At 40.7% G+C, this 12,148-nt stretch overlaps 1 protein-coding gene across 1 annotated transcript in view; it reads left to right on the top strand.

The window, feature by feature from the left end:
* The window catches only part of stk10 (serine/threonine kinase 10), a 44,316-nt gene that overhangs the window by 24,024 nt on the left and 8,144 nt on the right, over positions 1–12,148 (top strand). The window contains exons 6-10 of the mRNA XM_020638326.3: positions 2,082–2,276; positions 2,921–3,002; positions 7,702–7,836; positions 10,663–11,016; positions 11,125–11,553. Coding sequence (XP_020493982.1) covers positions 2,082–2,276; positions 2,921–3,002; positions 7,702–7,836; positions 10,663–11,016; positions 11,125–11,553 — 1,195 coding nt within the window. The remainder of the gene's footprint in view (positions 1–2,081; positions 2,277–2,920; positions 3,003–7,701; positions 7,837–10,662; positions 11,017–11,124; positions 11,554–12,148) is intronic.

Raw genomic sequence — 12,148 nt, 5'->3', positions numbered from 1 at the left:
ACATCGAGAGAGAGAGTAGGGAATGTCAAACCTTGGCCGCCTGCTTGGAGGACTAAAGCCTCCGTACATGGGGAGCAACCTAGCCACTACGCCATTAGAGCCCCTCTTTAAGCCTTTTTAAAACCAAACTGAAAACACAGCCTTTTGAACTTTGTAACTAAGGGTCAATGAGCATCATAGTTAGCATCTAAGAAGTATTAGAATATTGATCTTATTCAAATTAGAAATACTGTTAATTAGATTTTTGTAATAATTTTCTGGTTTTGTACAACATTTATTCTAAATATTTCTCCCTTAAATCTATATCCTCATGCTTAGACTTGTATCTTTACGCTTATACTGAATCCCTTTGCTTAGATCGTATGTCTTTATGAAGGAGCAATTGTAACACACACATTTCTAATTCTGATTCTGGCATGTGGTTTGAATTTTGCATGGTGGAGTGTTTTTTTTAATTTTTCTTTTAGAATTCAGGTAATTTTAGATTTGTATTTCGCACAGTTAACATGGTTTATTTTTCGCTGATTCAGATGTTTGTGGTTACTGATTAAATGTCTGATCTGTGATGTGCATTTTTCCATTCAAAGCCAAATATTCAGAAGCTTTAAGGAAAAGAGCTCAAGCGTGAAATATGAATTCAACCTTCTGTTATTTTCCTTCACGAGAAACTAAACAAACAAGAAAACATTCACAGGGACGCCGGCTTTGCTTGGTGAACGGAGTGTGCGCCCCCCTGTGGGGAGGCTTAAGTCCTCGCGGCAGCGGCCATTAGCTGGACTCCGACCTCGGCCCTTTGCTGCACGTCACTCCCCCCTCACTCTCCTCCAAACGTTTTCTGTCTCACTTCAGCTGTCCTGTTCAGTAAAGTAAATAAAATGATAAAAAAAAAAGTTTATTTTTGGATAATGGGTACATCAAGGTATTCCGTTATAATCTTTGCAATATGTTACAATTCCAATATAAGAATGTCCCATTCACTTCATCAGGAACTTTATCTGTAAAGTACTTTAACAAATAATAACACCATTAATTAAGTATTTAACCCCCCCAAAAAATAAATACATAAATAAATAAAGGTTGAGATCATTCCTGTACGAGTTATTTAAGCACTTTATTATGACTTGTTGAGAACAGATTTCCTGCAAACCACAGCTCCTCCATCATACATGTTGTGTATACACACAAGCAGAGCAATAACTCAACCCCAGGACTTTAATCAACCATTGTTGTTCCAACCGCACTCCTGTCTCCTCTATACCTGAACAGATTGGAAAGGTACTCTTGAAGTGTGAGTCACACTGACCCTTGTTCCACACTCGTATCCCGTGTGCGAGTCAAGCTGCAGCTAGTTAATCATTCACTCGAGCGTGTTATCTTCTGTCAGGATACCCTCCCTGCTCAAAAAAGGAGGCTCTGCCCTTATTTTGTTCAATACTTTTAGAAAGTGAGACATTTTTGTTCTGTTTTATTTCTAATGGGACCTGATTTGACAGAACAAGAGGCAAATATGGCAAATATTAGATTTTTTTTTGCTCTTGAGTAAATCTGAGACTTTATGAAGCCATTATGGAGATTGTCAGCAAACACACGCTGAGCGGGTGAAGCGTGCTCTGTGTTGACTCATGCAAACAGTGAGTCAAAGTGATCCCCTCTCAGTAATGGTCACTTAGTCATTTCCTGCCGCTGCCCACAGATTGCTGTAATAGATACTGCAGAATTTATTCTTTATTTCTTTAACGCATATTCAGTTTGCTTATTTTTCTCTTCAAAAATATTTTTCTTGTGAAAACCTTTGCTGCACACGGTCATTGAAATTGTATCTTTAACCTTATCTCTGAGAGCTTTACATATTGTACTCCACATTCCATACAGTTTAACACTTTGCACCAGAAGGTTGATCATATGCTAAAGAGCAGGGGTATAGAGAACTCTCTCCTCTCCAGCTTGATGATCCCTAGTGTGCATGTGTTATGGACAAACAGAAATGTGTCTTAACCTGTTAGCTTTTTAAGTTTAAGCGAGGATTAAGCTTCCTGCGATGTGTACATGGCCTCAGATCCATTTTTTTGATTCTGTCTCAGGATGGCCCCAGAGGTGGTGATGTGTGAGACAATGAAGGACGCTCCGTATGACTACAAGGCGGATATCTGGTCCCTGGGAATCACTCTGATTGAGCTCGCCCAGATCGAACCTCCCCATCATGAGCTCAACCCCATGAGGGTGCTGCTGAAGATCGCCAAGTCAGATCCGCCAAGCCTGGACCATCCAAACAAATGGTGAGCATGCATTACAGATGAATCTAAATGAATACGTTGAATATTGGATTGTTAATGACACATAATCGTGTAAATTGGGACGAGAGGCAAAGCTAAATGTACCCAGGAAGTCTGTATTCTCTTGCACTTATTTAATTAGTTTTGACGAAGCCTATAATCATTATAGTCCACATGGGCTTAAATGCAACTGTCCAGATCATACTGGATCCCTTCATTTCATCCTATTATCAATTTCTTGCACACTCAGCGTACTGTAATGTGCTATACTGCAGGTACTCCATGCAGCACACTGTCTTCCCCATCTCCTCCTTCAGTGCATTTTGCCCTTTGCAAACCTGCAGCAGTGACTCAGCAGAGAGGCCGGACCTCAGCATGTGCCAAACTATAACTTTCCCCTATCAGGTTTACGAGTCTGAATGTTCCAGAGAAGCAAATGTTAGCACAGTGGAAGTGGAGTTATCAGGTGCTGAAAGGAGAAGTGGTGGGGATGTGGAGCTGACTCATCCTCCCGGTTGAAGCTCTGTTTTAAAAAGAACAGTGATGCACACATGATGATGCAACATCACATCTTGTCCTCAAATGTTTTTAACAATGTTGTGATTCTCCCTTCAACATGTCCCTTGCTTTTTCTTGTGTTACCCAAGGTCTCCGGAGTTTAAAGATTTCCTGAGGAAAGCTTTGGATAAAAACCCAGAGACCCGTCCGACTGCAATGCAACTCTTGGAGGTAGGCTTTGATGCAATGTGCAGTTATGACCGAGTCAATATTATACAAAGCTGCACCTTGGTATGTGTTGGTCCATCGCCTCGCACTGCCCTTATCTTGCACAAACACAATTAATTAGCTGTTTTTTTAAGACCTTAAAGGGTGATCTATCATAGGGAAGTGAGTGGCATCCCATGGAGGGCATGGACCTGTGAGTGGGAAAGGGACAGAAGGTGGGTTATGAGAAATGGGACAGGCAGTGAAGGAGAAAGAGATTGAAACAAGTTGATAAAAGGTTCAGGACTTTTTGTTGGTAATTGTTAAATTTTAAAGCACTTCTATCCTAGAATTGAAGTGTTTGTGCCTTTTTTTTTTTTTTAATTTGGAAAATCATATCAAGTTTCTTGCATTAAAACATTATGATGAGCTGGAATACATTTTTCTCAAAATCCAAAATCCCTGGCATGAGATTGAGACAAAAAAAAAAGTGAACAGGGTGTGGATTATAACCCAGAAGCGCAGCGCCTATTAAAATTCAGAGCCACGGTTTCCTGTCTGTATCCCACAGCTGAGGGGGGAATGCCAACTATTTACATTCCCGCCCTTAGCCAATAGCGTGTCTGGATAACCCCTGAGCTCGCCACCTCTGGCCAATTACAGCGAGGCAGATATGAAAACGTCTCGACCTGGGCCCGCTGGGAATTCTGCATGTGTTCTCTAGTGGGGGGGAAAAAAGACGGGTGCGGTCCGGTTTTTTGGTGCCGTGCTGGAAGTTTCAGATGTTTATCTTGCCTGCCACTCCTCACGGCTGTCAGATAGCATTTAGTGCAGATAGTTGTGCAATGGATGTCATTTTTACGGGAATCAAGCATCAGTGTATGTGAAGAGTTTCACATCAGACTTTAGTCACTGGGGTGTGTAAAACAGATGAAATGCAGTAAGGGAAAAGGAAGATGGTAATGACTCCTGGAGGCTTGGTGCATAACTGTATGAGTGCTGTGTGTGACTGTATTAAAAGGATTGCTTTGCGTCTGTGCAACATGTGTGCTTGTATGGAGTGTAAACAAAACATCATGACACAGTATCAGTCACTGTGGCTGCTGGGAGACCATCTGGATGACTTGTACTCATTATACTGAAGAGAAGTTCTCCTCCTACATCATTTTTCATGGTGGGTGACTTTTAGTATTTGTTTTTTTTTATGCGTTGGTTGCAATCATCCATAATGCTGGATGTTTTTCTGCTTCTGAGCACAGTGTCACTCCATATTGGGTGATTTTCACTTGGGAGAATTATTGCTATTTTACCTATGAGCCAAGGCTTTTTAGTGGTTTTGCAACATTGACACACACACACACACACACACACACACACACACACACACACACACACACAATGTATCCTCTTAACTTGTGAGGAACTCTATTTTGTATTGTTATCCATTCCTAAGCCCTGAACCATCACACTTCCACAAGTATGTAACTAAGCAGCACCATGTACCCTGAGCATTCTTAAAGTTGGTATGCAAAATACTCAAGACAGTACAAGTTGAAAGTATGGACTGTGGCATGGCGGCATTCTAGAAACAACCAGAAGTTTGTTATTGTGCCTGTTAAGCTGATTCGGCCCACGCGCCCACACTGTCAACAGCTGTAGCAGCAGCAGTGGGTGTGACGCAGAGCTCATGGAGGCAACATGGAGTCAATTTAACATGTCTTAAAATGCAAAATGGGGACACATTTGAACACAGTCCTTAGAAATGTGTGCATGTTGTCTCTAACAGATTCGGATGAAATCATTATCTCCAATTAAAACATTAAAATCAAAGAAAAAAGATCCTACCCCAAGAATTGAAATTCATTTGAAAGTTGGCTTTTTGTAAAGTGTCTCAATGTAACATTATTGGCGTCATACAAATAAAGATTGATTGATTATTCTGCAAAAACAAACATACTAACAGCTAAGTTTTCCACTTTCTGGGATACATTTGTTTCAGTTTTTGTAAGAGGTTGGCTCCACAATATTAAATTTGAAAACCTCTGGTCTGTTGAATTGTGTCAGGGTCATAAATTTCAACAACCTCCCACTATGATCAAGGGGGAGGATTTCCCCTGTGGTGCTCTAAGCAAAGAAAGCTGTCCCTGTTTGTCTAGATAAGCCACCAGAAGAGCAAGCAACACTTTTCACTGGGACTATTTTTCAGGGGGCAGCAGGTCCTATGAGGAAGTGAGGAATGTTATGCAAATAGTATGGTCATATTAATAAGAAAATATGTTGTAAATGAAAAGTGTGGTAGAACTCTCAAACTGATATACAAGAGCTTTGTGTTGTATTCATTTTGACAGAAAATAATACTACTTACCTCAACCCTTACCCCAAACTTAATCATACCTTTTACCCATAAAAAGAAGTCTTAACCTCCCAACCCCATCTTGAAGGAAGTGAGGACTGACCACAATGTCCTATCTCTCCCACTCAAGGTCCCAAACTTAAATGTATCTTTCAGAAAGACTCTACTGTCCTTGCTGCCCAGGTAACTCTGCACTCATTCAGCTCCCTGCTCTGGTCCCCTAATGGACCATATTGTTCACATTTAACCTTTTCACGCCCAGCCATGCATGTAAGTCCCAAATTCACCAGCTTCACTGGCTCTAAAAGCAACATGAGACCTGAAAGAGATGACATTTGCTCCACTGATCCACATCTTGATCCATGATGACAGTAAAAAAACAACACACAGCTTGATTTAAGAGGGCAGCCCACTGTTTGCCTTTTCATCTTTTCAACTGTTTGATTTGCTTCAAGATGAGGGGGTTTAAATCTTTAATGCAAGCTTAATGCTCACATGTGCATTACTGTTGGTATTCAGATGGTCTCAAAGGTAGAGAAGAATTATTTTTACCCAGTTATTTACTTTACTTAAAGCCGGTGTCGGCTTGGATTAGGTGTGTTAACATTACAAACATCCTTTATAATCTGGGGACTAAAATACTATACTGGCCTTTTATATTGACTTATAGGCCACTGCTAAAACCGCCATTAATAGTTAATGCATTGATTTGTAAAACTAACCTTTTGTTACTATAGTGTCATGTTTAGTGACCAGTATCATGTTTATGGTCAAATGAAGTATCTCTAAACGTGAATCCCCAATATTTTCAGCTTGAACTGTTTAACTCCATGGATAGCTTGTAGCTTTATTTTATGTAAAGGCGACTGTTTTATTCCTTTAAAACTTTAAGGTTAAATTTAAACTTTAAAAATATCTGTGGAGCTCAATCCTCGTCTATAGCTACGCCATTTTCCCATCATATTAATCAAAGAACACGTGGTTAAATTTAGTGTTGCCCTTTAATGCCATTACTCATCTCAACATTGACTCAACTATCACTCCTTCTACAAGGCACCACAACATAGTACCCCTAAACAAATTTCAGGTATTAGAGCGTTCATTGTAGGTGAAGTCCAGACAGAGCATCTTTACACCATTCTCCATACAACACTCGAACAATATCAGTTGTATTTTGTACGAAATTTGAAATCCAGGCCAATAAGGGTTTAATGGCAGAGAGTGACTGATGCTTATTTTATCATTTGCACAGAACATTGCTGCTTAGATGGTAAATATGTACTAAGTTTTAAGTGCATTTGGGGATCAAATTTCTTCTGGACAATTTCCATAACACTTTATATGATTATTTAAACAGCATTTATTTACAGAATAAAAACAAACCAAATGCGTTCATACCTTTTTAGATGGTATTCTCTTCATTTTTCTTGCTGCAGGGCAAGAACTGGTTAGATTGCACTCAGCATTTCTACTTCCTTTTTTAAACAATAGCTGACTGTTGTTTCGTCATTGCTGCTGTTAAAGGCCGAGGCCTAATTCACTTGACAAGGGCAGGCCCCTTGCACACAAACAACTGTGGTAACACACAACAAATGTGCGCACACTTCATGGTCCAGCAGCACTTGTAGCCTTTTCCCCTGTTGTCAGCTGTTCAAATTAAATTACCGTGTTGTGCAAAGCATCTGAATAATTGATGATCAGTGTTGTATCCCAGCAGAACTCCACTTTTAATTCAGCTTTTCATTCTCTGTGCACTCCAACTTCTTTGCACTCAGCCAAATCACACATTTTATTTATTTTTAGCAGTTATTAAAGCAAAGGTGTTTGCAGTTCTAAGGATATAACGTTAGATTGAGCACTGTTGCATCAGTGCGCTATTAAGGGGGCTTTTGTTGTAGCAGTTCAGGAGGTGGCAGATAGAGTTTCTGCTGCAGTGAAAGTCCTGCAGCCTGCAGCCTATTTTTCCCCAGCATTCCAGTTCATTTGTTATTCTACCTCTATGTTAATGTTTTCTCCTAAAACATTGACTTGTATTTTCAGTAGTTTCACATTTATTTCCAGCCGTTCTCTTAATGTCATCATTTTGGGTCCAGTGCCTACAGAATACCTCAGGCCACAGTTTCATGGTCTAATGATGCTCAGATCCATGGACAATATGGTTTAAGGGTACTGCCGGTGTTCATCCTGCGGTCATGTCAAGCCTTTTAGTCTCTCTCCCTCTTTCGAGGCAACAGCTAAAGTCTCTGCAGACACTTTCTCAGAGGAGAGAAAAGAATCAACTAGTTGTTCGAGTTCTTGCTGTTTGATCATCAATCACATTCCATCTGCTGATTAATTAACCATCCCTGCTCTGTCCACTTCTGTCCACAGCACCCTTATGTGCGATCTGTGACGTCGAATCGCCCTCTGCGGGAACTGGTGGCCGAGGCCAAAGCTGAGGTCATGGAGGAAATCGAAGACAATAGAGAGGAAGGAGAGGAGGACGACGGCATGGAACTCACTGCGGTACCGAACCTGTTTCTTTTTATTTCTGTCCTTTCATTTTCTCCTCTGTCATTGTTTGTTTTTAAAAGTAGAAAGGGCACTCCCTGCTCTTCCAGTAGCTTTATTTTGAAAGGTTTGTTCACAAGATTGCAGGGTAAAATGGGACAGTAACTGTAGTTGTTGCATTTGTCTAATACGAGAAGCCCCTTTTTGTTTTTGTGTGTTGTTATGTTGTCGGGGCGCAGATGGCCTAACGGTTAGGTCTTGCCCCATGTACAGAGGCTTTGGTCCTCCAAGCGGGCAACACAGGTTCATGTCGGACCTGTGGCTTCTTTCCCAAATGTCATTCCCATCGCTCTCATCTTTATGTCCTACTCTATCCATGGTCCTTAAAAATCACTAAAAGGCTTTTCATTTATTACTTCTTCTCTTCTACTGTCCTGCAAAATAAGTTACTGCCAATTCTCCAGAGGTCATTCATAAACCATGAGGGGGGCATAATATAAGAAAGTAATATTGTACAAAAGTGCCTGCCTCATGCAAAAACAAAGGAACTGAAACCGGAATCCTGACATTCACCCACACCCACACAAGGTTAAATATAGGTGCTGCCCTCCACCTTGGTCATGTATAGAAACTCTGTCCCCCTCACGACCCTCATTGAGTCAATTATTCATGGTTGAACATTGTTCTGTTGCTATAATGTGATCCTTAACTAAAGACGGACGCTACACAGTACATGAGTGATGGAAGTTTTTTTTTTAAAAGAGGCTCTTACTAACAGGAAGTGTGACCTGCTGAATGTGTTGGTCATGTGTTAAATATGGATGTTTTGACACTCCATGAAGATGAATGTTTGAACTCTTATCTCTTCCTCCCCCTTTTGTCAACAATTGGAGTGATCACATCCAAATTTATTGAGGTGAATAACTTGGCTCCAGAGTGGTGAGAGAGCAGGTTTAAACTTGTTCAATGGGGTCATTTCTGCAGGATACTTCTTTTGAATTGAAAAATGTAGGTGTAAATACATTATGTAGGTGGAACTACTTTCATTATGTATATAGTTCTGCTTTTCTTTTTCTGTTTACTGAAAACAACTGAACTCATGACTCATCTTTTCCTGTGTGTCTGGGGTTATCTGAAATGAATCTAACTAAACGGCGAAGGTTTTAAAACACACAATTTATATATATAATGACCATGGTTGTTTTCTTATTTGCTGCTTAAGTCTACATTTTTGGCCTGCAGGACAAAAAATAATTATAGTCATACATCAGATTCCTGCTCCCTCCGCTCAGTTAACTTTATCAATACAGTTATTTCATTGTCTTTACCAGCAAGGGCACTCCTGCTCCCACAGTGCATTATAATGACACAAACAGCTACAAGGCCCTGAAAAACCAGCCAAGGGTCATTAGAAAAGGCTGAACCTGATCATAAAGATGGTTTTGTTTACCGAGAGAGAGAGAGAGAGAGAGAGAGAGAGAGAGAGAGAGAGAGAGAGAGAGAGAGAGAGAGAGAGAGAGAGAGAGAGAGAGAGAGAGAGAGAGAGAGAGAGAGAGAGAGAGAGAGAGAGAGAGAGAGAGAGAGAGAGAGAGAGAGAGAGAGAGAGAGAGATTTCTGGGCGCAGAAGTGCTCAGTTAGCTGTGCATGTAAAATGTTCATAAAATCTAGATTTTTAAACTCCCAGATCAAAGTATTTCCATGTCTAACAAACAGAATCGCTTCAGTTTTTTTTTTTTATTGAGAAAAAAAAAAAAAAAAAAAAAAAAATTGGGATTAGGATTTTCAAGTAACATTTGGTAAATGAATTTTGTCTCATGAGCTTTTTGTTCTGAGGATGTATTCGAAAGTCACATTGTAAAAGATTTAAAGTCACTGTCACACTCTCCTGTTGCCGGGCTTCTGGATGTGTTGAAAAGAACTGAACAGTGATACATATGTTACATAATCCATTCACGTGGTAAATATGTCCTGCACTTGTTTTCATCCCTTCTTATTTTAAGCATTTTAAGTAGTATTAAGTATGATCGAGAAAAGGGAGCATTAAATCTGTGTGGCATTAGAAATTACATTACATTACACAGAAACCAATATCAACTGCTTGGCCTTACCGCAAGCTCAACAAAAATCATTGATATGTCTTGTAATTAATGCCGTTAAGGACTCCCTGTTCCTGGTTGTCAGCCATGATTTACACCGTTTCTTCACCTTTGTAATTATTACTGTACTTATTGTGGATTAGATAGTGGTCTAAGCAAAAGTGACTAGTAGTTTTAGCAGGATTTACAGCATTCCTACTAAAGCTGTAAGGTTAAGGTTACTTCACTGAAGATAGGGCGCCTGAAATACTTTAGCTTTTAGGCTTTGGGCTATAACCAGAGGTTGAAAACATTAAAAGTTGCAGCGTTCTATCAAGGAAAGAGCAGACGTTAACATAATGAGCAAGACTGCGGTTAGCTTCATAACAGCCACAGAATTTAAGAAAAGCAAATAAGCTTTGATGTTTAAGTATTCCTACAGACATAAACCTCCTACTTGTTCTTTATCTTAGCTTGCTGAACAAGTAACCAAACAGGCAGGGAAAAGTGCTAAGCTAACGCTAGTTATCAGCTTGATGCTAAGCAACGGTACAAGTAAGGGCCTTAAACATGTACCTTCAGTTGACCCCTTCTATTCCTTTAAGACATAAATAATATCTGTTAGATGATCAAAAATGTTGAAATTCTATTGGACAAAGACCAAATGTAACGTTAGCTGGACTTTAACATTTGGGAGACTAATCTTAAAACATCAAAGTACTTTGTCATGACAACACCTCTCTTCTCCCTCCTTCGATTCCTTTAGTCTCCAGGAAAGGAGCCATGCCAGACCAGTCAGACCAGTTTGGAAGGAGACCAGTCTCCGGGTCCCCCGAGCCCCACCACGCCCTCCCCGACCACTGCAATACCTTTACCCAGGCAGGAGTCTGAGCCAGAATCGCCAACAGAGGAACAGCCGGGCTCTGTCATGGTGGTCCCTGTTCCCATTCCACGGCAAAATGTCCCCCACAAAGCTCAGGAGGAGGAGGCGGAGGATAAACTTGCAGATGACGCCACTAATGGGTCTGAGAAATCTGAAAGCGAGGTGTCAACGAAGACTTCCAACTCAGATTCGGGAATTGAGGACGGGAAGAGCACCCCAATACCGGAGGGGGAGAAGGTACTAAAGATTAAAATTAGAAAACACAAATGTTACCTTGTCAACATGTTCTTCTAGAATAACATACAGGGTTTATCCAAATTCACATTTCTAAATATTGATTTCAAGGTGGCAGAGGAGACCCCGGAGCCCCCGGAGCCAGAACAGACCCCATCTCCTCCCCGGGATGAGACATCTGAGGAACAGGTTGACATCATCATAGATTCCACAGACCCAGAAGTACCTAAGATCCAGTTGGCAGAGGAGGAGAACAGCGTCATTGCTAATGGAGGCTTAACAACTATGGCTACTACAACTCCCACACCTTCTCCAGCGACCTCAACTACTCTTACCCCGGTACCTATACCCCGCTCTGGGCTGAACGGAAGCCTAATCAAGGGAACCCCAGAGCGGACATCGACAGGAGGAAACTCTGAGAATATCCCGCCTTATATCAATGGCGGGATTATCACCAAACGGTCCTCTTACTCCGGCAGCATGGCTTCAGAGAGCATGGACATGTCCATCAACAAGGAGATGATATCAATATCTGCAAGGGTAAGTCACAGTGAAGCAAAACTTTCTGAACTCAAAAAAATACTTGATGTAGAAATGACTTTGTTGATACGGGAAAGATGAAGGATTTAGACATATCCTTCATTCATTCAAGTGTTTTAGAAGAATGTGTCTTTTGAGGGGAACTGGAGGAATACTGAAGTGTAAAAGAGGTACAGAGACAACTCCCTGCCTCAGTAGGAAAACCACTCCTTGGAAAAACTATTTCTCTGCACCCACAGAGGAACTGAAAGTGCATTGTGTTGTGTTTTGGGGTGTGGGTGTTAACCATCTGAGACAGAGGAGAGCCTGTCTTCCATTAGGCTTGCAGTGCACATTGCATTTAAGGAAGATGCTGGCCGAAGCTCTTAAAACCGAAAAAGTTACTTTCAATTGGTTGTGGGTGATAGTGTAAATTAATTTATTTGTTGAAACTGGGCTGGATTATTGGGAAACTTTTTTGAAGAAAAAAAAAAAGCTTTGTGAATCCTGAAAACTAACTCTCCAAATGACAGTTGTCATCATCTTGAGGTTTTAAGAAGTGTGTTTACCTTGTTTTTCTATTGCTTTATTTTTAACTCCTGAAATAATTGCATTG

This window comes from Labrus bergylta, chromosome 14, assembly GCF_963930695.1.
Source record: "Labrus bergylta chromosome 14, fLabBer1.1, whole genome shotgun sequence".
Taxonomy (NCBI): domain Eukaryota; kingdom Metazoa; phylum Chordata; class Actinopteri; order Labriformes; family Labridae; genus Labrus; species Labrus bergylta.
This window is presented reverse-complemented; position numbering and strand designations above follow the sequence as displayed.